The sequence below is a fragment of the Amblyraja radiata genome, chromosome 27 (genome assembly GCF_010909765.2).
Source record: "Amblyraja radiata isolate CabotCenter1 chromosome 27, sAmbRad1.1.pri, whole genome shotgun sequence".
Lineage (NCBI taxonomy): Eukaryota > Metazoa > Chordata > Chondrichthyes > Rajiformes > Rajidae > Amblyraja > Amblyraja radiata.
In genome coordinates this window covers 1,973,472-1,999,588 of record NC_045982.1, presented here as the reverse complement: position 1 = coordinate 1,999,588, position 26,117 = coordinate 1,973,472, and the positions used below count along the sequence as shown (strand labels likewise).

The following is a 26,117-nucleotide window of genomic DNA, read 5'->3' as shown; positions in this document are numbered from 1 at the left end:
TCACTGAAAACTCCCTTGATGTTACCGGCCAATCCCTCCTCCGACACTCCCCCTGCGCCTCTTAATCCAACGTTAAAAGTCCCGCTGGAACTTTACTGAAAGCATGCAACAGGCCAGAAGCCAAAACAACATTTGTACAAATCTGCTGTTAAGTTGCAGAAACAAGGAACTGCAGATGCTGGTTCACAAAAAAATAACGACAAAGTGTGCTGGAGTAACAGTGCATCAAGCAGTTTCATTGGATAGGCGACGTTTCAGGTCGGGACTGCTGTTCGGTTATTTCTTCATAAATGAACATTTTTTTAAAAGGGCAATGGTCTTGTAGACATCTGTGGAGAACATGGATAGGTGACGTTTCACAGAGTGCTGGAGTAACTCAGTGGGTGCAGCAGCATCTATGGGGCTAAGGAAATAGGCAACGTTTTGGGTCAGGCAGCATCTGTGGAGAACATGGATAGGTGACGTTTCACAGAGTGCTGGAGTAACTCAGCGGGTCAGGCAGCATCTGTGAAGAACATGGATAGGTGACGTTTCACAGAGTGCTGGAGTAACTCAGCGGGTCGGGCAGCATCTGTGGAGAACATGGATAGATTACATTTTCCAAGTTCTCCAGAAATGCTGCCTGACCCTGAGTTACTCCAGCATTTTGTGTCTTTTTTTTTTCAAACTAGCGTCTGTAGTTCCTTGTGTCTAATTTGTCACTCAGTGAGGTTTCTGGGCTGGCAAACATTGCAGATGTCAGACTGGAAACCAGAGGCAGATGTGTACAGACATCTGATACCAGGGGCGATGGGGAGAAGGCAGGAGAATGGGGTGGGGGGGGGGGGGGGGGAAAGGGATAGATCAACCATGATTGAATGGCGGAGTAGACTTGATGGGCCGAATGGCCTAATTCTGCCTTTATCAATTACAGCATGAACATCTGTCAGTAGTGTCCAGGAAGCCATTACCTCTGGCGTCAGTTAACACGGCTTGTTTTAACAAAGAAAATTGGATCAAAGATACACTGTACAATGTAGAATAGATGAGGAGGATGCTTCCTGTAATGGGAGCGTCTAGGGCAGGGGTCGGCACCCTTGTTCTGCATCCGGGCCAGGAGTCACGTGTGTGAGCGGTTGGCGGGACACATCTATCGCCATAGTTAATAAATGGAGATAATATACTAACTAAATATACTAACTCAAGAGAGAGCTAGATAGGGCTCTTAAAAATAGTGGAGTCAGGGGATATGGGAGAAGGCAGGAACGGGGTACAGATTGGGGATGATCAGCCAGGATCACATTGTAGGGCCGAATGGCCTTCTCCTGCACCTATTGTCTAAATTAGTAATAATACATACTAATAATACATAAATTAGTAATAATACATAAATTAGTAATAATACAAAGTAATAATACATACCAACTAAATTAGTCATTAGTAATAATACATACTAATAATATAAATCAGTAATAATACATACTAATAATACATACTAACTAGTGTGACACTTGGTGTCGTTTTCACTTGTTTTTCAATTATTTTTCTGCAATTCCCAGATCCCCAGCCTGCCCCGGGTTTAGCTGCAGTTCACAGGTCGCCTGCGTGCCCCGGGACTGGCTGTAGCGGCCAGATCCCTCGCCTGCGTGCCCCGGGACTGGCTGTAGCGGCTAGGTCGCAAAAACTAATTGAAAAAAAAAAAACGCCTGCGGGCCGGATGATTTCGGGTTACGGGCCGCATCCGGCCCTTGGGCCATAGGTTGCCGACCCTTAGTCTAGGACCTTAAACTTATGTCCTCTGGTTCCTGGTTCCCCGACTCTGTGTAAAATGGGCATCAACCCGATCTATTCCATTCATGATTTTGTACACCTCTATAAGATCACCCTCATCCTCCTGTGCTCCAAGGAATAAAGTCCTGGCCTGCCCTAGAGCTCAGGACCTCAGGTCCTGGCAACGTGCTTGTAAATCTTCCTTATGCCCTTTCCAGGTTGACAACATCTTTCCTACAACATGGTGCCCAGAAATGAACACAATAGTCTATATGTGGCCTCACCAGCGTCTAATACCGCTGAAACATGACCTTCCAGCGTCTGAAATCAATGTTGGCGAGGATTAACCGAGCTTCCTCATACGTATCTCACAAAATGTGTAGGAAGGAACTGCAGATGCTGGTTTACACCGAAGATAGACACAAAATGCTGGAGTAACTCAGTGGGACAGGCGGCATCTCTGGAGAGAAGGAATGGGTGACGTTTCGGGTCGAGACCCTTCTTCAGACAGAGCAAGAGAGGGAAACTAGAGATATGTGGAAAGGTAAGGTGTGAAAAGGGCAGATCAAAGCAGAAGATGATCCAAGGAACTGTAGAATGGAGATTATATCACGACACATGGACGAGGAGAGATTTGGTGGTGGGATTCAAGGAGGTAGTTCCAAGATGGAATTCCTTTGGGGAGAACTCTTTGGGCAGAAAGATGTAGTGAATTGGGATGGGTTTGAGAGAGGAGCAGTTTAGTTCACGGATACAGGATGGAAGCAGGCCCTTCGGCCCACCGAGCCCACACCGCCCAGCGATCCCTGCACACACTTACACTCACCTACACACTCTAGGGACAATTTACAATTTTTACCAAAGCCAATTAACCCACAAACCTGCATGCCTTTGGAGTATGGGAGGAAACCGGAGCACCCGGAGAAAACCCACATGGTCACGGGGAGAACGTGCAAACTCCGTACAGACAGCACCCGTGGTCAGGATCAAACCTGGATCTCTTGACGCTGTGAGGCAGCAACTCTACCGCTGCGCCACCATGCCACCCTAAATTGGCCGGTTCTACTGAATAAATGTATCGTCAGAAAAAAGAAAACTCAACTATCAGCCTGGTAAAACCTCTGGATTATATATAGACACAAAATGCTGGAGTAACTCAGCGGGTCAGGCAGCATCTGTGGAGGACATGGAAAGGTGACGTTTCACAGAGTGCTGGAGTAACTCAGCGGGTCAGGCAGCATCTGTGGAGAACATGGATAGGTGACGTTCACAGAGTGCTGGAGTAACTCAGAGCGGGTCAGGCAGCATCTGTGGAGAACATGGATAGGTGACATTTCACAGAGTGCTGGAGTAACTCAGCGGGTCAGGCAGCATCTGTGGAGAACATGGATAGGTGATGTTTCACAGAGTGCTGAGTAACTCAGCGGGTCAGGCAGCATCTGTGGAGAACATGGATAGGTGACGTTTCACAGAGTGCTGGAGTAACTCAGTGGGTGCAGCAGCATCTATGGCCTAAGGAAATAGGCAACGTTTTGGGTCGAAACCCATAAGGGTTTCGGTCCGAAACGTGGCCTATTTCCAGAAGGATTTCGGCCCGAAACGTTGCCTATTTCCTTCGCTCCATAGATGCTGCTGCACCATAACTCAGTGGGTCAGGCAGCATCTATGGAGAACATGGATAGGTGACATTTCACAGAGTGCTGGAGTAACTCAGCGGGTCAGGCAGCATCTGTGGAGGACATGGAAAGGTGACGTTTCACAGAGTGCTGGATCTTTCTACAGACTGATTGTAAGACCTGGAGCATCACCTATCCATGTTCTACACGTTTACCTAAACGTCATCACTTTATCTAAACGATTGTAATCATATATTTATTGTCTTTCTGCTGACTGGTTAGCACACAACACAGGTTTTTCGCTGTACCTCGTTACAGGTGGCAATAAACTAAACGGAACTAAGCAGAGATGCTGGGGTAGGTCTGAAGAAGGGTCTCGACCCGAAACGTCACCCACTCCTTCTCTCCAGAGACGCTGCCCGTCCCACTGAGTTACTCCAGCATTTTGTGCTGGAGTAACTCAGTTCAACTCAGAGCAACTCAAAACCTATCTACAGTTTTGCAGGTGGACAAAAATGCTGGAGGAACTCAGCGGGTGAGGCAGCATCTATGGAGCGAAGGAAGTAGGTGACGTTTCGGGTCGAGACCCTTCTTCAGATCTACAGTTTTGCAGATTAGTTTAGCCAAGAGACACAACGCAAAGTGTTACAGCCCACCATCCACGCCGACCAGCGGTCACCCCCCACACTAACTCCATCCTACACACAACGGACAATTACAGCAGCCTGTACACCTGTGCATCTTTGGAATTTAGGTGGAAATCGGAGCACCCCGAGGAAACCCACACAGGTCACGGATAGAAAGTACAAACTCCGTACAGACAGCGCCCGTAGTCGGGATCGAACCCAGCAACTCTACCGACTGAAGAAGGGTCTCGACCCAAAACATCACCCATTCCTTCTTTCGAGAGTTACTCCAGCAAGTTGTGAGTATCTTCAGTGTAAACCAGCGTCTGCCGTTCCTTCCTGAACTAATCCACATCCCTCTGTTCCATGCATATCCGTGTGCTTCTCCCAAAGTGTCATAGATGCCAGGGTCGATAAAAATGCTGGAGAAACTCAGCGGGTGAGGCAGCATCAATGGAGCGAAGGAATAGGTGACGTTTCGGGTCGAGACCCTTCTTCAGACCCGAAACGTCACCTATTCCTTTGCTCCATAGACGCTGCCTCACCCGCTGAGTTTCTCCAGCATTTTTATCTACCTTCAATTTTTCCAGCATCTGCAGTTCCTTCTGAAACACAAATGCCAGGGAGTGTATTTCACTGCATTGTATGGAGACACCACCTCACCCACAGAAGGGCTTCAAGTCCAATCCACCCCTTCAGCACAACTGTAGTTGTGCATTTTGCAAGGTGAATGTCCACAAGCCTTGTGTAACTGAGACAAACTCTCGACATTCCAGCAAGTCGCACAGTTCGATTGTTAACGGTGTTGGCACTAGTAACCCACAATTAAACCCTACACCGTAAAACACAAGCAGGGCCCTGCGAGAATTTCCCGATCCAAACTACTGCCCCACGATATCACTTTCCAGAGCATTACCACAGCCATCACATCGTTAAAACTGCGGCTGCCGCCGAATTAAAGAATGGAAGATGTTAACTCTTCAGACACCCCCGGATCTGTTGCCCAAACGGGCGGTGAAGTCTGGAGAGAGCTGATGGAATGGAAGGATTCTGATTGAACAACCTAGTCATGGCAACCAGGCCCTTCGGGTCCCATTCGTGAGGCCACGTCCGACCACTGATCACCCTGGTTCTATGTTGTCCCCAATGTCCCGTCCCCTCTCTACACACAGGGGGCAATTATAAGAGGACCCAATTCACCTACAAACCCGCACGTGCGACTTTGGGATGTGGGGACTCCACATCGTACAGCACCCGAGTGTCAGGGTCGAAACCTGGCCCCTCTGGCGCTGTGAGGCAGCAACTCTACCCAACTGCGTCACCGTGCCCACCCCGCGCAAACCACTTTTGACAATTCTATCCTTCCTTATGACACATTTGGTGGAATTTACAAATGTATAGTATATGCATTAGTCCAGGAGTGGGCACAGTGGTGCAGCGGTAGAGTTGCTGTCCACCCAAAACTGTCTTATCTACCGGCACGGACTTCATAAGTGACAGGAAGGCAGGATTAGGTGCCCTTCGGCCCGGCCAGTCTACTCACGCCATCATTCACGACTGATCTATCTCTCCCTCCTAACTCCATTCTCCTGCCTTCTCCCCCGTAACCCTGACAACCTGCACTGAACTCTGAACATTAATAGCCATTATCTGTTATTTGCACTTTATCAGTTTATTTATTCATGTGTGTGTATATATTTATTAATGGTATATGGACACACTGATCTGTTCTGTATTCATGTCATACTATGTTCTGTTGTGCTGAAGCAAAAGCAGGAATTTCATTGTCCTATCAGGGACACATGACAATAAACTCTCTTGACTCTTGAATCTTAATCAATAATCTATCTATCTCTGCTGTAAAAATATCCACTGACTTGGCCTCCACAGCTGTATGTGGCTTTGTAACTGTGGCAGCAGCAGAAATGTGGCGACTCTTGTGTTGGCATGGACTCGATGGGCCGAAGGGCCTATTGCCATCCTAAGTTGTTCAATCAGAAACGTGGCGACTCTTGTGTACTGGTGAGGTGCGTTGTATGACTTTACCGAGCTGTACCCAAAGCAAAACATTTCCCCGCACATGTCTCAGCAGAAACATTGGATGCCCGTGGTCTAGACAGGTTTTACCTTTGGCTCCGGGCGGCTGCAGGTTGTCTCCAGTCATCGAACACCACCCGACGGGGAAGATATCTCCAGAATCGTAGCGACACCAGTAATCGAACGCCCCCCTCCAGCCGTCGAACGTGACCAGGACCTCGCAGCCCCCGAGCATCCTCCGATGGTGGCGGGACAGATAAAGTGAGGTTCTTCCTGTCAACCGCCTCCAGCTTCATGCCCACCTTGCAGTAGTTCTGTGAGGGCGATGGCGGCTCCTGTGTACGACACAAGGGACTGGATCAGGGAACGCCACGGGTCAAACCCTGGCCGCACCCAGACCGCTCGCTAGAGCGACCGGGTAGCGTTGGAGATATTCCTCGACCTCCGTCCAAGGCAGGAAAAGATCACATCTCCGTAAAAAAAGGGGGTCCAGTGTGTGGGGAGACCCTCGTGGGGGTGGGGTGGGGTGGGAACAACAAGGAGGAACCGGCGTGGAGTATGTTATCGGTGCCCTTTAGGTGGCCACTCTTTGCATACCTCGGGTAATCAAAACAAAGAATTCATTCATCCATTCACGACCAACTACAGGAAACTCTCCCACTGATACAGCCATGCACTTGGCCCAAAGCTCAATGGGAAAAATTGGGGAGAAGTCTTCCATTTTAAGAAAGGGCAAGAATGGAACACATTAAGGGGCGGCACGGTGGCGCGGCAGGTAGAACCGCTGCCTCACAGCGTCAGAGACCCGGGTTTGATCTTGACCTCGGGTGCTGTCTGTGTGGAGTTTGCACATTACCCTTGAGACCGCGTGGGCTCAGGTTTCCTCCCACATCCCAAAGACGTGCGGGCTTGTAAGTTAATTGGGCTCGGTAAAAGTACCCCTGGTGTGTAGGGAGTGGATGGGAGAGTGGGGATAACATGGAACTAGTGTGAATGGGTGATCGGCGGCTAGTTAGCTTGGACACCATGGTCAGCATGGACTCAGTGGGTCACAGGGCCTGTTCCCCCCCGCGCTGTATCTTTCAATTATTCAATCGAGGAACAGAATCCGAACCACACAAGGGGTCAGGAAACGGAAGTGTGAAGGTCACGCATCTTTGTAAGAGCAGCAACCTCTTCAGGCTGCTACAGAAACAGATATTAATAGACAATAGACAATAGGTGCAGGAGTAGGCCATTCAGCCCTTCGATCCAGCACCGCCATTCAATGTGATCATGGCTGATCATCCACAATCAGTACCCCGTTCCTGCCTTCTCCCCATATACCCTGACTCTGTTATCTTTAAGAGCCCTATCTAGCTCTCTATTGAAAGCATCCAGAGAACCGGCCTCCACCGCCCTCTGAGGCAGAGAATTCCACAGACTCACAACTCTCTGTGTGAAAAAGTGTTTCTTCATCTCCTAAATGGCTTACCCCTTATTCTTGAACTGTGGCCCCTGGTTCTGGACTCCCCCAACATCGGGAACATGTTTCCTGCCTCTGGCATGTCCAAACCCTTAATAATCTTATATGTTTCAATGAGATCCCCTCTCATCCTTCTAAATTCCAGTGTACTCCTCAGTCTGATTCCAGTGGATCATGGTGTCCCACAGAGAACTGGGGTTCTAATCTGTTCACTGTGTCTAGTGGGACACTCGTGTGGGCAACACACAACTTGTGAGCAAGTTGGGCCGAAGGGCCTGTTTCCATGCTGGGTGACTCTATGACACAACGCCTTCAATCACACTCGCCATGGCCACTGGGGGAAGTGTCAGGGATGTGTGCGCGTGCGGAATCTACAAAGCCTTAAAGTCTAAAGTACGCAAGAAAGAATGCCCACCTTGTGAAATATTCTGCCTGGTGCCATTTCTGCTCCGCTTAAAGTCTTGAGTAAAAACATGGGCCACGAAGATGCGTTCAGTCGAAATCCTCGGTTGAAAAAGAGAAGATTGCAAGAGATTATTTTCCTGTGCAGTACCTCACTCACAACACTGCATCCATACTTGAACGAGGGATGCTCTCATCTACACTAAATGCCTGAATACTGTAAGGTCTAGGTTCAGGAATAGCATCTTCCCTACAGCCATCAGGCTATTAAACTCTGCAACAAATAAGCTCTGAGCTCTGAACTGCAAAATACTATATTATTATTGCTATATTTGTTATTTATTCAACTTTTTTTTCTCTTCCCCCATTATATACAATGTTTACATCATCACATATTCTGTTGTGCTGCAGTAAGTAAGGATTTCATTCTCCCATCTGGGGCACATGACAATAAAACTCTTGACACTTGACTCCCTTAAACGATGGGATAGCCCCAGCCTCAACTACCTCCTCTGGCAGCTCGTTCCATACACCCACCACCCTCTGTGTGAAAATGTTACTTCTCAGGTTCCTATTAAATCTTTCCCTCTTCACCTTAAACCTATGTCCTCTAGTCCTTGATTCACTACTACGTGGTCTGCTGAATCTATTCATCTCATGGTTTTGTACACCTCTATAAGATCACCCCTCATCCTCCTCCGCTCCAAGGAATAGAGGCCTAGCCTGCTCAACCTGTCCCTATAGCTCAGGCACTTGACTCCTAGCGACATCCACGTAAATCTTCTCTGCACCCTGTCCAGCTTGTATTGTCTTTCCACTGACTGGATAGCACGCAACAAAAGCTTTTCGCTGTACCTCGGTACACCTGACAATAAACTACACTTAACTGAACCCTACTCCAGGGCAGTTAAAGAGGTATAAAAGGTGGCACTAGCGTCTGCCACCCAGAAACAGGATGGCATGTCTAAAGGAAGGAACTGCACAACACAATATAGAATATAGACACAAAATGCTGGAGTAACTCAGCGGGACAGGCAGCATCTCTGGAGAAAAGGAATAGGTGTCGTTTCGTGTCGAGACCCAGGTTCGATCCTGACTACGGGTGCGTATCTGTACGGAGTTTGTACGTTCTCCCTGTGACCTGCGTGGGTTTTCCCCGGATGCTCTGGTTTCATCCCACACTCCAAAGACATACAGGTTCGTAGGTTAATAATAATAATAATAATAATAATAATATATTTTATTGACATTGCCCATAAGCGCAACGAGATTTGGAATGCAGCTTCCATCCGATGTCATAACATAAATAACAAATAAAATAATTAACTAATAAAATTTAGATTTAGGCTTCGATAAAAATTGTAAAATGTAAGGATAGCGCTAGTGTGCGGGGATCGCAAAAAAAAAATGGGTGACGTTTTGGGTCAAGTGGTCACCCATTCCTGCTCTCCAGAGATGCTGTCTGACCCGCTGAGTTACTGCAGCATTTTGTGTCTAACTTTATTAGAAACGGGATTACAGCTGCCCTCCGCCAATTTCCTCTCAAGATGAAGCTCTCAAATCACAAGAGATTCCATCGTGACACGTGCTCACACAGATGTTTTCCATCAGTGGTCTTAGAAGCTGCCAGAATATTCCAGCAACCTCCGACCGCCTCTTGTCCCCTTGCCCGGTATGAAAAAAAAAAAAAAATTTGTAACGATTGCTTGTGGATTTTTCCTTTTAAAGTTACTTGGGCAGATTATATGGATAGGAAGGTTTCACGGGGATACATTCAGTTCACTTTGGTTTATTGTCACGTGTACCGAGGTACAGTGAAAAGCTTTTCTTGCGTGCTAACCAGTCAGCGGAAAGACAACACATGATTACAATCGAGCCGTCCACAGTGTACAGATACATGATAAGGGAATTCATTGCCACAGAAGGCTGTGGATGCCAAGTCAGTGGATATTTTCAAGGCGGAGATTGATAGATTCTTGATTAGTACGGGTGTCAGAGGTTATGGGGAGAAGTCAGGAGAATGGGGTTAGGAGGGAGAGTTGATCAGCCATTGAGTAGACTTGATGGGCCGAATGGCCTAATTCTGCTCCTATTCCTCACGAACTTGAGATTAGTGAATAACCCAAATGCAGGCAAATGGGCGGCATGGTGTCGCAGCGGGTAGAACTGCTGCCTCACAGTGCCAGAAGCCCGGGATCGATCCTCACCTTCGGGTGCTGTCTATGTGGAGTTTGCACGTTCTCCCTGTGACCGCGTGGGTTTTTCCCCGGGGGCTCCGGTTTCCTCCCACATCACAAAGACGTGCGGGTTTGTAGGTTAATCGGCCCCTCTGTAAATTGCCCCCTCGTGTGTAGGGAATGGATGAGAAAGTGGGATAACATGGAACTAGTGTGAGCGGGCGATCGCTGGTCGGTAGAATAGAAGCAGCATCTTTCAAACTGTCCATCAACCTTCCAGCCACTGACCGCTGGAAATGTCCACCCCAATATATGGCGGACACTAAAGAGGGTGGTGGACACAGGTACTGACCTCCCCACCATCGAAGGGATCTACAGGAGTCGCTGCCTCAATAAGGCAGCCAGCATCATCAGAGACCCACACCACCCTGGCCACGCTCTCATCTCACCCCTGCCATCGGGAAGAAGGTACAGGAGCCTGAAAACCGTGGCCTCCAGGTTGAAGAACAGCTTCTTCCCAACAACCATTAGGCTCTTGGACACTGCACAACACTGACCTCAGCAACTGTGAGCCAGTTCATTGGCTATATTTAAGAGGGAGTTAGATGTGGCCCTTGTGGCTAAAGGCATCAGGGGGTATGGAGAGAAGGCAGGTACAGGATACTGAGTTGGATGATCAGCCATGATCATATTGAATGGCGGTGCAGGCTCGAAGGGCCGAATGGCCTACTCCTGCACCTATTGTCTATGTTTCTAACACCGACTGTGTCTGTGATTGCACTACTATCGTTGCAGAGTAGTACAGTTATTAATTTATTTCATAATTGATCAGTATATATTTATCCATGCGTTATGGCATAATTGGCCTTCTCTCCAGAGATGCTGCCTGTCTGTCCCGCTGAGTTACTCCAGCATTTTGTGTCTGTCTTTGGTTTAAACCAGCATCTGCAGTTCCTTCCTGCACATAATTGACATAGTGGAATCCATCAACGGAACTTATGCCCCTGGGCCGCCCGGATGAAGGGTTGTGAATTGTGAAGCCAGAGGAAGGAATGTAGACTGACATAGACACATAGAAAATAGGTGCAGGAGGAGGCCATTCGGCCCCTCGAGCCAGCACTGCCATTCAATATGATCATGGCTGATCACCCAAAATCAGTACCCCTATTCCTGCTTTCTCCCCATATCCCTTGATTCCGTTAGCCCCTAACAGCGAAATCTCTCTTCAAAACATCCAGTGAATTGGCCTCCACTGCCTCTCGCTGGTCTTACCGAGGGGAGGTTGCAGCATCCCGGAGTTCCTCTCGCAGTTGCCGATGGGCTGGATGTCGGAGGAGTAGACCAGGCGCCAGAAGTCGTTCTTGTTGTCGCTGCCGTCGAGCCGGAGGCGTAGCCGGGCGCCAGTGATGCCCACCACCGTGGCGATGCAGGTGGACGTGACGTTGCGGGGGTCCTTGGCTTCCAGCTTCATCCCGATCTTGAACTCGTTGACCGGCGGGATGCACGACTGCGGACGCACGGGATGGGGGGGGGGGGGGGGGGGGAGGAAAAAAAAATAGAGGTTCCGTTTATGATGGATGTAGTCAACCAAAGTCAAACGTAATCCCACTTGGCGATTTTTTTCGGTGACTGCCGCCATCATTGACTGACGTATCAGGTCACCGAAAAATCTGCGCAGTGATGACATATCGACGCGCGGTGTTTTTTCAAGTGCCGCAACATTTTTTTTGTCACCGCTAGATTTTGAAATGTTGAAAATCTTTTGGCAACCCTGATATGGAGCCGGCAGTCGCCGAAAAAATCGGCAAGTGGGACAGGTGATAGTCACAAAATGCTGGAGTAACTCAGCGGGCCAGGTAGCATCCCTGGGGAGAAGGAATTGGCGACGTTTCGGGTTGAGACCCTTCTTCAGTTACTAAAGGGCCTGTTCCACTTGCCGATTTTTTCGGCAACTGCCGGCGTCATATCATAGAAACATAGAAACATAGAAATTAGGTGCAGGAGTAGGCCATTCGGCCCTTCGAGCCAGCACCGCCATTCAATATGATCATGGCTGATCATCCAACTCAGTATCCCGTACCTGCCTTCTCTCCATACCCCCTGATCCCCTTAGCCACAAGGGCCACATCTAACTCCCTCTTAAATATAGCCAATGAACTGGCCTCAACTACCCTCTGTGGCAGAGAGTTCCAGAGATTCACCACTCTCTGTGTGAAAAATGTTCTTCTCATCTCGGTTTTAAAGGATTTCCCCCTTATCCTTAAACTGTGACCCCTTGTCCTGGACTTCCCCAACATCGGGAACAATCTTCCTGCATCTAGCCTGTCCAACCCGGTGTCGCCAAAAGATTTTGAACATTTCAAAATCCAGCGGCGACGAAAAAAACGTTGCGACGCTTGAAAAAACACCGCGAGTCGATACGTCGTCACGCCACGAATGTTTCGGTGACCTGATACGTCAGTCAATGATGCCGGCAGTCGCCGAAAAAAATCGCCAAGTGGGACAGGCCCTTAAGATTCACAGGAAAGGGAAACGAGAGATATAGACAGCGATAGAGATGTAGAACAAATTAATGAAAGATACACAAAAAAAGTGACGGAGATCAAGGAAACAGGACATTGTTCGCTGTTACATCGGGGAGACTAAGCGTAGGTTGGGCGATCGTTTCGCCGAACACCTCCGCTCAGTCCGCAATAACCTACCTGAACCCCCGGTGGCTCAGCACTTCAAGTCCCCCTCCCATTCCCAATCCGACCTCTCTGTCCTGGGTCTCCTCCATTGCCAGAGTGAGCAACCGCGGAAATTGGAGGAACAGCACCTCATATTCCGTCTGGGGACCTTGCGTCCGTATGGCATTAACATTGAATTCTCCCAATTTTGCTAGCCCTTGCTGTCTCCTCCCCTTCCTTAACCCTCTAGCTGTCTCCTCCCACCCTCCCATCCGCCTGCCCTCGGGCTCCTCCTCCTCCTCCCCTTTTCCTTCTTTCTCCCCCCCCCCCACCCCCCATCAGTCTGAAGAAGGGTTTCGGCCCGAAACGTCGCCTATTTCCTTCGCTCCATAGATGCTGCTGCACCCGCTGAGTTTCCCCAGCAATTTTGTGTACCTTCGATATTCCAGCATCTGCAGTTCCCTTTTGAACACATTGTTCGCTGTTTGTTGGGTGAGAACGAGAAGCTCGAGCGACTCGGGTGGGGGAGGGATGGAGAGAGAGAGGGAATGCCGGGGTTACTTGATGTTAGAGAAATCAATGTTCATACCACTGGGGTGTAAGCTGCCCAAGCGAAATATGAGATGCTGTTCCTCCAGTTTGGTTTTAGCCTCACTCTGACAATGGAGGAGACCGAGGACAGAAAGGTCAGTGTGGGAATGGGAAGGAGAATTAAAGTGTTTAGCAGCCGGGAGATCAGGTAGGTCCAGGCGGGCTGAGCGAAGGTGTTCAGCTGTTCAGATATTCCTCTCTCCCCCCGACTCTCAGACGGGGTACTGATTGTGGACGATCAGCCATGATCACAATGAATGGCGGTGCTGTCTCGAAGGGCCGAATGGCCTCCTCCTGCACCTATGTTTCAATACATCAGTGTATACGATGTGTAGAGTCCATGTACACTGTAGACCACCTCAGCCCGACACACACACACATGCTTACAACACTATAATACAATGGAAAGGGCGTTATTACCTGTTTGAAACAATAAGAAGGAGCAGCCACAGCTCCCGTCTCCTTAAGGTATTTGTCCCAACTGAAATGACCTGAAAACAGAAACAGAATTCAACAATAGCACAAGGAAGAATAAAGTCGACTATATAAGAATCCTAGTCGACTATCAGAGTCAACATTCGCAACGGTTAATAAAATAGATGGCGCAGCGGTAGAGTTACACACTAATGCCCCTGTCCCACTTAGGAAACCTGAACGGAAACCTCTGGAGACTTTGCGCCCCACCCAAGGTTCCCGGAGGTTGCAGGTGGTTGCCGGAGGTTGCAGGTAGTGGAAGCAGGTAGGGAGACTGACAAAAACCTCCGGGAACCGCACGGAAACCTTGGGCGGGGCGCAAAGTCTCCAGAGGTTTCCGTTCAGGTTTCCTAAGTGGGACAGGGGCATTACAGCGCCAGAGACCCGGGTTCGATTAATTCCTTCATCAGTCTGTAGAAGGGTCCCTCTATGCAGACAAGTAGCCCCTGTACGTCAATTCCTGTGTTATACTATTTTACATTCTATGTACCCCCCAGAATATAAAACCACATCATAAGCCTCACAGCGCCAGAGACCCGGGTTCAATCCTGACTACGGGTGCTGTCTGTACTGAGTTTGTACCTTCTCCCCGTGACCTAAGTAATGGATGGGATTTATATAGCGCCTTTCTAATACTCAAGGCGCTTTACATCGCATTATTCATTCACTCCTCAGTCACACTCGGTGGTGGTAAGCTACTTCTGTAGCCACAGCTGCCCTGGGGCAGACTGACGGAAGCGTGGCTGCCAATCTGCACCTACGGCCCCTCCGACCACCACCAATCACTCACACACATTCACACACAGGCAAAGGTGGGTGAAGTGTCTTGCCCAAGGACACAACGACAGTATGCACTCCAAGCGGGATTCGAACCGGCTACCTTCCGGTTGCCAGCCGAACACTTAGCCCATTGTGCCATCTGTCGTCCCAAGTGGGCTTCCTCACACACTCTAAAGACGTACAGGTTTGTATGTTACTTGGCTTGGTACAATTGTAAATGATCCCTAGTGTGTGTGGATGGTCAAGAAAGAACTGCAGATGCTGGGAAAATTGAAGGTAGACAAAAACGCTGGAGAAACTCAGCGGGTGAGGCAGCATCTATGGAACAAAGGAACAGGTGACGTTTCGGGCCGAGACCCTTCTTCAGACTGATGTGGGGGTGGGGGAGGGGGCGGGAAGAAGAAAGGAAGAGGCGGAGACAGTAGGATGTGGGAGAGCTGGGAAGTGGAGGGGAAGGAGGGAGGAAGGTGTGCGTAGGATAGTGTTAGTGTACGGGGCGATCGCTGGTCGGCACGGACTCGGTGGGCCGAAGGGCCTGTTTCCGCACTGTATGTGTTAAAATTAAATCTCCTTTGCACTTTGCCTCGCAAGTATTTGGTTTTACCATCAAATAACATCCATCATTTCAGCCCAGCATTTTTGATTCACAAAATGTTGTTGTAGGCAAAATATTTAACAGGCGTGTGTAGCTGGTACCAAGGACAGAATAGCTGCCTGTCGGGCAGTTCACTGCACCCTCAAGCCAAGAACACTCTGCTACCTGGGTCTAAATGGGACACAAAGTCCTGACTACACCAACACCAACTGTTTTAGAACCTTTTGCACAAGCAGAAAGTATATAATCATGAGAGGAATAGATCGGGTAGACGCACAGAGTCTCTTGCCCAGAGTAGGGGAATCGAGGACCAGAGGACATAGGCTCAAGGTGAAGGGGAAAAGATTTAATAGGAATCTGAGGTAGACAAAAATAGAAACATAGAAACATAGAAATTAGGTGCAGGAGTAGGCCATTCGGCCCTTCGAGCCTACACCGCCATTCAATATGATCATGGCTGATCATCCAACTCAGTATCCTGTACCTGCCTTCTCTCCATACCCCCTGATCCCTTTAGCCACAAGGGCCACATCTAACTCCCTCTTAAATATAGCCAATGAACTGTGGCCTCAACTACCTTCTGTGGCAGAGAATTCCAGAGATTCACCACTCTCTGTGTGAAATAAGTTCTTCTCATCTCGGTTTTAAAGGATTTCCCCCTTATCCTTAAGCTGTGACCCCTTGTCCTGGACTTCCCCAACATCGGGAGCAATCTTCCTGCATCTAGCCTGTCCAACCCCTTAAGAATTTTGTAAGTTTCTATAAGATCCCTGGGGAATGCTGGGGAAACTCAGCGGGTGAGGCAGCATCTATGGAGCGAAGGAATAGGTGACGTTTCAGGTCTCGAAACATAGGGCCTGGTTCCGCGCTGTATCTCTAAACTAAACCAGTCACAGGAAAGAATATACACGTTTACAATCAAGCCGTCCACAGTGTACAGATATAAGTTAAAAGGAATAACTTTCAGTGCAAGATAAAGTCCAGTAAAGTCGGATTAATGTTTGTCCGAGGGTCTCCAAAGAGGTAGGTGGGAGGTCAGGACAGCTTACTAGTTTTTGACAGGATGGTTCAGTTGCCTGATAACAGCTGGGACTAAACTGTCGGTGAATCTGGAGGTGTGCGTTTTCACACTCAGTACCTCTTGCCTGATGGGAGAGGGGAGAAGAGGGAGGGACCGAGGTGAGACTCATCCTCGAGTTACTCCAGCACTCTATGTGAAACGTCACCTATCCATGTTCCCCACAGATGCTGCCTGACCCGCTGAGTTACTCCAGCACTCTGTGAAACATCACCTATCCATGTTCCCCACATATGCTGCCTGACCCGCTGAGTTACTCCAGCACTCTGTGAAACATCACCTATCCATGTTCTCCACAGATGCTGCCTGACCCGCTGAGTTATGGTGCAGCAGCATCTGTGGAGCTAAGGAAATAGGCAACGTTTCGGGCCGAAACCCTTCTGGAAATAGGCAACGTTTCGGGCTGAAACCCGAAAGGGTTTCGGCCCGAAACGTTGCCTATTTCCTTAGCTCCATAGATGCTGCTGCACCCGCTGAGTTACTCCAGCACTCTGTGAAACGTCACCTATCCATGTTCTCCACAGATGCTGCCTGACCCGCTGAGTTACTCCAGCACTCTGTGAAACGTCACCTATCCATGTTCTCCACAGATGCTGCCTGACCCGCTGAGTTACTCCAGCACTCTGTGAAACGTCACCTATCCATGTTCCCCACAGATGCTGCCTGACTCGCTGAGTTACTCCAGCACTCTGTGAAACGTCACCTATCCATGTTCCCCACAGATGCTGCCTGACCCGCTGAGTTACTCCAGCACTCTGTGAAACGTCACCTATCCATGTTCCCCACAGATGCTGCCTGACTCGCTGAGTTACTCCAGCACTCTGTGAAACGTCACCTATCCATGTTCCCCACAGATGCTGCCTGCCCCGCTGAGTTACTCCAGCACTCTGCCTCCTTTAGGTTCAAAGACAGGATATTTCAATCGTAGAAGGAATTTGCAAGATATTCAGGGTTGGACATTTCGATGGTGTAGGAATTTTTGGACTGAACTACAGAAAACAGAAAATATGCAAATCCTCAAAGCCTGACTTTTTGGATACAATTATAATTCCATTTGATAGTTAGACTACTGGAAAGCAGAAACGTAGACCTGTCTAGCCTACACTGAACCAGACAGCGCTGCAGGCAGAATTATTTTATGTAAAAAATATATTTACAGTTGGCACGGAACATAAATATCTGTGCCATTTAAACTCTTGGCAAAAGCTACAGGATAGTGAACACACTGTCTATTTATCTCTCCTTCCCGATCAAAGATTGGTCACCACTCCACCTTCACCCAGCAGCGACACAGTCACCCACACATAGTCCAAGCAGAGATGGACAGAATCGCATTGGCTGGCTCCTATCCCGAAATGGCAGGTTTTACCGTTTTTTTGGCATCAATAGGTGAAATCTCTCGTCTTTTTTTCCATGAAGCCTGTCCATGGGTTCAGCTAATCCCAAGATAGGGAGAGAATGTCGGCAAATTGTGACACCCATTGGGACTCACTTTCAGCAAGGAGTTGAGAATAGACGGCACTGAAGTACTTTGTAATCTCCAAGGGGCAGCACGGTGGAGCAGCGGGTAGAGCTGCTGCCTCACAGCGCCAGAGACCCGGGTTCCATCCCGACTACGGGCGCTGTCTGTACGGAGTTTGTACGTTCTCACCGAGACCTGAGGTACACAAAATTGCTGGAGGAACTCAGCGGGTGCAGCAACATCTATGGAGCGAAGGAAATAGGCGACGTTTCGGGCCGAAACCCTTCTTCAGACTGCGCAGGTCTCACTCACCGAGACCTGCGTGGGTTTACTCCGGGTGCTCCGGTTTCCTCCCGCACTCCAAACACGTGCAGGTTTGTAAGTTAATTGGCTTCGGTATGATTGTAAATTGTCCCTAGTGTGTGTAGGATAGTGCTAGTGTGCGGGGATCGCTGGTCGGCACGGGACCGGTGGGCCGAAGGGCCTGTTTCCTCGCTGTATGTCTAAACTAAACTAAAGGTGCAGCAGAGAAGGATTGTTCTCTATGTTCCACTCCACTTCCCCCCCCCTCATCTCTTTGCAAAACTTGCACCAAATGTTATTTCACACTAAACATTATTCCCTTTATCCTGTATCTCTACACAAAACAATCTCAATAGACAATAGGTGCAGGAGTAGGCCATTCAGCCCTTCGAGCCAGCACCGCCATTCAATGTGATCATGGCTGATCATCCCCAATCAGTACCCCGTTCCTGCCTTCTCCCCATATCCCCCGACTCCGCTATTTTTAAGAGCCCTATCTAGCTCTCTCTTGAAAGCATCCAGAGAACCGGCCTCCACAGAAAATTCCACAGACTCACCACTCTCTGTGAGAAAAAGTGTTTCCTCGTCTCCGTTCTAAATGGCTTACTCCTTATTCTTAAACTGTGGGCCCTGGTTCTGGACTCCCCCAACATCGGGAACATGTTTCCTGCCTCTAGCGTGTCCAAGCCCTTAACAATCTTATATGTTTCAATGAGATTCCCTCTCATCCTTCTAAACTCCAGAGTGTACAAGCCCAGCTGCTCCATTCTCTCAGCATATGACAGTCCCGCCATCCCGGGAATTAACCTTGTAAACCTACGCTGCACTCCCTCAATAGCAAGAATGTCCTTCCTCAAATTAGGGGACCAAAACTGCACACAATACTCCAGGTGTGATCTCACTAGGGCTCTGTACAACTGCAGAAGGACCTCTTTGCTCCTATATTCGATTCCTCATGTTATAAAGGCCAACATGCCATTCGCTTTCTTCACTGAGGAGGAACTTGTGCGGGAATCGCTGGTCGGTGCAGACTCGGTGGGGCCGAAGGGCCTTTTTCCGCGCTGTGGAGATGCAATATATTGTTTGGGGCAGAGATTCTGCATCTAATGGTTTTGTTCCTCATTAAGGTGGTGTAGTTCCCCAGTAAACATACAGAGCATCATTTAAACAGGCGTGCATTTGAGCGGCAGAACTAATCCAGGGCAATCAGACCCTGGAGACTGCTTACAGCAGCAGGAATCTATAATAGAATGCCATTACGCACACAAGACAGATAGCAACACTGATCTTAATAAGGTGCAAAGAGCAGCCGCTTCTCCTCATCTCTCTTCGCTCGTCGTGGGGGGAAAACACACACTCTTTTGAGATTTAGTGTCGCCACTGGATGCAAGGTACTACACTATCAAAGGCTTGAGAGGGGATTTCAAAACCTCGGAGGGCAATACTGTGCTCTTGGGCATGATATTCCCCAGTGATGGAATGAAATATTCTCACACATCTCGTGCCAAAGAGTACAGACATGATCCGGTGAAAGAACAAAGCGTGGTGCTTTCCCGAATCACACCAGAATCACAGAGAATTTTAATTTGATAATAACTTAGGGGGTGGCACAGTGGCGCAGCGGGTAGAGCTGCTGCCTCACAGCGCCACCCTCCATCCCAACTACAGGCGTTCTCCCCTGCTCCGGTTTCCTCCCGCACTCCAAACACGTGCAGGTTTGTAAGTTAATTGGCTTCGGTAAAGATTGTAAATTGTCCCTAGTGTGTGTAGGATAGTGCTGGTGTGCGGGGATCGCTGGTCGGCATGGGCACGGGCCCGGTGGGCCTAAGGGCCTGTTTCTGAGCTGTATGTCTAAACTAAACTAAAGATGCAGCAGAGAAGGATTGTTCTCTATGTTCCACTCCACTTCCTCCCCCTCACCTCTTTGCAAAACTTGCAACAAATGTTATTTCACACTAAACATTATTCCCTTTATCCTGTATCTCTACACAAAAAAAAATCTCAATAGACAATAGGTGCAGGAGTAGGCCATTCAGCCCTTCGAGCCATTCAATGTGATCATGGCAGATCATCCCCAATCAGTACCCCGTTCCTGCCTTATCCCCATATCCCCTGACTCCGCTATTTTTAAGAGCCCTATCTAGCTCACTCTTGAAAGCATCCAGGGAACCCACCTCCAGAGGCAGAGAATTTCACAGACTCACCACTCTCTGTGAGAAAAAGTGTTTCCTCGTCTCCGTTCTAAATGGCTTACCCCTTATTCTTATTCTTAATCTCACTTTACCTAGGTACACGTGATAATAAAAGAACTATTGAACCATAACATGTATGGGTGATGTTAGTACAGGATAAAGGGATTAGCATTTAGTGCAAGATAAAGTCCTATAAAGTCCAATTAGAGATAGTCCGAGGTTCTCCAATGAGGTAGATGGGAGGTCAGGACCGCTCTCTAGTTGGTGGAAGGATGGTTCAGTTGCCTGATAACAGCTGGGAAGAAACTGTCCCTGAATCTGGAGGTGTGCGTTTGTTTTCACACTCCTGTACCTCTTGCCCGATGGGAGAGGGGAGAAGGTGGAGTGGCCGGGGTGAGATATAACGACAATAATCCTAAATCTTCCGAGATTACAAATGTTTAAGAAGGAACTTCAGACGCTGGAAAAATCGAAGGTAGACAAAAAACGCTGAAGAAACTCAGCGGGTGAGGCAGCATCTGTGGAGCGAAGGGATAGGGGACGTTTCGGTCTGAACAAGGGTCTCGACCCGAAACGTCACCTATTCCTTCACTCCATAGAAGCTGCCTGACCCGCTGAGTTTCTCCAGAGATTCCAGAGCTCACCCTAGGTTTTAGCATTAACATCTTAATTATTTACAGCTCCTGAGCAGACGGACAACGATACTGTGTGGTTCCGAATAAATTTCAAGATCCTCCTTTATGTCTGCAAAGCCCTTCATGGGCTTGCCCCCACCTACATCAAAAGTCTGCTTGTTTAAGAAGGAACTGCAGATGCTGGAAAATCGAAGGTAGGCAAAAGTGCTGGTGAAACTCAGCGGGTGCAGCAGCATCTAAGGGGCGAAGGAAATAGGCAACGTTTCGGGACGAAACCCTTCAGGAAGGAAATAGGTAACGTTTCGGGCCGAAACCCAGAAGGGTTTCGGCCCGAAACGTTGCCTATTTCCTTCGCCCCTTAGATGCTGCTGCACCCGCTGAGTTTCTCCAGCACTTTTGTCTACCTTCAAAAGTCTGCTTAGCCACCACACCACCTCCAGGTCCCTCAGATCGGCCGACTCGGGGTTACTGACCATCCCGCGGTCTAGGCATAAGCTCAGGGGCGACCGGGCCTTCGCGGTTGCAGCCCCTAGACTGTGGAACAACAGCATCCCCTCTTCCCATCAGAACTGCCCCCCTCCATCGACTCCTTTAAGTCGAGGCTTAAAACTCATCTCTACTCTCAAGCCTTTCTTGACCTCCTCTAAGGGAGGGCTATATGTATGTACTTAATCTATGACCCAATGTTATATAACGTTAGTACCTCCACCAATGTAAAGCACTTTGGCCAACGAGAGTTGTTTTTTAAATGTGTTATAGAAATAAAAGTGACTTGACTAGATTAATTTATTTATTTAGCGAATGCAAAGTCCTTTAGCCAAGCAGTTGCCTCTTGATCTGCTGTATGAAGGGTGACAAGTCCTCCTTTGAGTCTTTGTTGAGGGCATGCGGAGACGTGCCCGGGGCTTCAGCGGCGGGCGCAGCGTGGACTCTTGGCGTGGAGCGGGTGAGCCCTCGCCGGAGGGGAGCGCTCCGTTTCACTGGCCCGGGGCAGCCGGCAGCCTGAAGTCGCAGCCTGAAGTCGCGATCTACAGAGCTCCAGCTGGTGCGACGTCTACAGCCCGGGATCTCACGTTGGGGACCCGGGGTAAGAAGAAGCCATCACTGCCGGCCCGCGGCCAACTTCTACCGCGGGGCCGGCATGGACTTACCATCACCCCTGGAGGGGAGCTTCGACCGCCGGCCCTGCAGTCTACGGTGCTTCTGGCTGCGGCGGGGACTTTAAATCTTGACCGCCGGCCTGCGGCCTACACCAACTTAAAGCCGCGGTCTCCGGTGAGGAAGAGCCGATCCTGGACTGACTGGACTCTGGTCCTGTACACGGGGGGGGAAATGGAGGAGGACTGGCCAAATTTTTGTGCCTTCCACCACAGTGATGAATGCTGTGGTGGATGTTTGTGTTACAGTTTTATTGTGTGTTCTTTATTATTGTACTGCTGCTGACAACCCAAATTTCCACCAACCCTGGTTGTGTGGCAATAAATTATATCTATCTATCTATCTATCTATGATGTGTTGAATTGTTTGCTGCTCTCCACAAGCACACCGTGGGGTTGGGCTGCTGCCCCATTTGTGAAGGCTGGCCAAGCAGGGGCCATGTCCAGTCCTGAATCTATTCAGCGTGGTCCACTGCTTCCTTGGGAGATTGGTGCCAGGGACCGGTAGGGTGGGGTCTGACACCAGATGTTTATTTGGGGCGTCCTTGGACTCCCATTCCTTTTTCCAAGCTGATTGGATGGTGAAATCAGCTGGTGGTGGGTTCTTGATTAATGAAGATTGATCACCCTTGTAAGCAATGATTCATTCGGATTAATCTCTTACTGAGATACTCTACCAGGAGCAGACAGTGTTCTTTATATATTTTGCCGGCTCTATTAACAAGTGTAGATTAGTTGGCACTTGCAGTTCACAATTTTCCAATCATTTTTATTTTGTGGAAACATCCTCTCAGCGTCAACTCTATCCAATATCTCCATTGACCTGTACCAACGTCTACTGATTCATTGCATGGGGTTGGATCACAGCTTGGTTTGACAACAGAACACAAGAAATTTAGGTTAGTTTAGTTTCGTTTAGAGACGCAGGCCCTTCGGCCCACCGAGTCTGCGCTGACCAGCGATCACCCCCTACACTAAACCTATCCTACACACACTAGGGACAATTTACAATTTTACTGAAGCCAATTAACCTACAAACCTCGACGTCTTTGTGGAGTGCGGGAAAAAAACTCGGAGCACCCGGAGAAAACCCACTCGGTCACGGGGAGAACGTGCAAACTCCGTACAGACAGCACCCGTAGTCAGGATTGAACCTGGGTCTTTGGCGCTGCGAGGCAGCAACTCTACCGCTGCGCCGGCGAGCTGTGGCTTTACTGGAGAGATTTTCAGCCCGCCATTTATGATAGAGACAGTGCAGGGCAATTACTCAAATTACTGCTGAAGTTTCCATGCTGTTTGCTGCAGACACCATTATGTTCTCTGAATGAACCAGCTGGTGATAAGAGGTTATAATGTCATCCCGTTCACACAAGTCATACCTGCTTTACAGACATTCGGGGAACTCCGGGGAATTCGCCCTTACAGAATTCACAAATCTCTAGTTCAGTTTAGTTTTGTTTCAGAGATACAGCGCGGAAACAGGCCCTTCAGACCGACCAGCAATCCCCGCACACTAATAATAATAATAATAAATTTTATTTATGGGCGCCTTTCAAGAGCCTCAAGGACACCTTACAAAAATTGAGCAAGTAGAGGAAAAACATGTAAGGGGAATGAAATAAATAGTAGAGACATGACTAGTACACAAAGTAAAGACAGAATTCAATTCAAAACACAATATGAGGCAATTAATGCACAGATGAAAAGGGAGGGGGACGTAGGGCTAAGGATAGGCAGAGGTGAAGAGATGGGTCTTGAGGCGGGACTGGAAGATGGTGAGGGACACGGAATTGCGGATCAGTTGGGGGAGGGAGTTCCAGAGCCTGGGAGCTGCCCTGGAGAAGGCTCTGTCCCCAAAACTGCGGAGGTTGGACTTGTGGATGGAGAGGAGACCGGCTGATGTGGATCTGAGGGACCGTGAGGGTTGGTAGGGGAGAGGAGGTCAGTGAGATATGGGGGGGCCAGTTGGTGGAGGGCTTTGTAGGTGAGGACCAGGATTTTGTAGGTGATCCGGTGGGAGATGGGAAGCCAGTGAAGTTTTTTGAGGACTGGAGTGATGTGATGCCAGGATTTGGTGTGGGTGATGAGTCGGGCGGCTGCGTTCTGGACCAGTTGGAGTCGGTTGATGTAGGTGGAGCTGATGCCAAGGAGAAGTGAGTTGCAATAGTCCAGTCGGGAGGAGATGAAGGCATGGATGAGTCTTTCAGCAGCAGGCGGTGTGAGAGAGGGTCTGAGTTTGGCGATGTTGCGGAGATGAAAGAAGGAGGTTTTAATGACATGGCGGATGTGAGGCTCAAGGGAGAGGGTGGAATCAAAGATCACGCCAAGGTTGCGGGCCTGGGGAGATGGGGAGACAGTGGTGCCGTCGATGGTGAGAGTGGGGTTATTGATTTTGCTGAGTGTGGCTTTGGAGCCTATGAGGAGGAATTCTGTCTTATCACTGTTGAGTTTGAGGAACACTAACACTAATAAGTTCACTAACACTATCCTACACACACTAGGGGCAATTTACACACACACACACACACACACACCAAGCCAATTAACCTACAAACCTGTACGTCTTTGGAGTGTGGGAGGAAACCTGAGATCTTGGAGAAAACCCACGGGGAGAACGTGCAAACTCCGTACAGACAGCACCCGTAGTCGGGATCGAACCCGGGTCTCCGGCGCTGTAAGTGGTGTCATGCCCCTGTCCCACTTAGGAAACCTGAACGGAAACCTCTGGAGACTTTGCGCCCCACCCAAGGTTTCCGTGCGGTTCCTGGAGGTTGCAGGAGGTTGCCGGAGGTTGCAGGTAGTGGAAGCAGGTAGGAGGCTGACAAAAACCTCCGGGAACCGCACGGAAACCTTGGGTGGGGCGCAAAGTCTCCAGAGGTTTCTGTTCAGGTTTCCTAAGTGGGACAGGGGCATTAGGCAGCAACTCTACCGCTGGGCCACCGTGCTGCCCTTCACTAAACTAAACATTTGCCCTTACAGAATTCACGAATATCTACGTAGAATGTGAGATGCAAGATAAAGTTCACATTGAGATTATTTGTGAAAATAAAACTATTATTTTCAGCTAGTATCGCTTGATTCATGTTCATGAGTTCTAGGAGCAGAATTAGGCCATTCGGCCCATCAAGTCTACTCCACCATTCAATCATGGCTGATCTATCTCTCCCTCTCAACCCCATTCTCCTGCCTTCTCCCCATAACCCCTGAGAGCCGTACTAATCAACTAACTAACTGTCTGTCTGTCTGTCTCTGCCTTAAAAATATCCATTGACGGCCTCCACAGCTGTCTGCGGCACAGTTGATGTGGATTTGCCGGATGGAAAATCCATAACACACCATGTAATATATGTGACAGAGAAAGTGCAGATTTTTGTTTTTAAGTGCAAGGTCTGAAAGGAGGTAGGTTGGAAGATGGGGACTCCAGCCTTAGCTTATGGGAGGACCATGCAGCAGTCCGGTAACATCCGGCAAGAAGCTGTCTGGTGATGTTTTCCAAGCATTCTAGGTGTGCCCACGTTCCAGGAGTAAATTACTGGCACAGATCTAATCTTTCAGACTCTAGCTGTAGGAGAGCGTTTCTATCAGATATCAGCACACTTAAGGCAGGGGTATAGAACCATTGAAACATTCCTGCAACGCATACACAGTCTCTCCACGATGAATGACCGCGCTGCGACTCCCTATAAATTATCAACACAATGGCTAAATTTTGTTCCCAATGTTACCAATCTCACCGTCCACCCAAGTGCTTTGTCATTTCTCACTTCTTCTGAAGATTAAATTATACACATGCTAAGGGTGCGGCCTTTCCCAAAGTGAATAGAATTTAGCTTAGTTTTAAGTTCAAAGATCTAGGGGCTAGTGGAGTCAGGGGATATGGGGCGAAGGCAGGCACGGGCTATTGATTGGGGACGATCAGCCATGATCACAATGAATGGCGGTGCTGTGGCTCGAAGGGCCGAATGGCCTCCTCCTGCACCTATTTTCTATGTTTCTAAAGATGCAGCATGGAAACAAGTCCTTCGGTCCACCGAGTCCACGCCGACCATTCATCACCCATTGGGGCTAGTTCTATGCTATCCCACTTTCTCACCCACTCCCTACACACC

General features: G+C 49.0%; 1 protein-coding gene across 1 annotated transcript in view; it reads right to left on the bottom strand.

Annotated features, from left to right (window-relative positions):
- Positions 1 to 1,558: 1,558 nt before the first annotated feature.
- LOC116988206 (polycomb protein SCMH1-like) overlaps positions 1,559 to 26,117 on the bottom strand; it is a 41,691-nt gene continuing 17,132 nt past the window's right edge. The window contains exons 5-9 of the mRNA XM_033044758.1: positions 13,753 to 13,823; positions 11,345 to 11,579; positions 7,909 to 7,997; positions 6,119 to 6,363; positions 1,559 to 1,649 (exon numbers count right to left, since the gene is read on the bottom strand). Coding sequence (XP_032900649.1) covers positions 1,559 to 1,649; positions 6,119 to 6,363; positions 7,909 to 7,997; positions 11,345 to 11,579; positions 13,753 to 13,823 — 731 coding nt within the window. The remainder of the gene's footprint in view (positions 1,650 to 6,118; positions 6,364 to 7,908; positions 7,998 to 11,344; positions 11,580 to 13,752; positions 13,824 to 26,117) is intronic.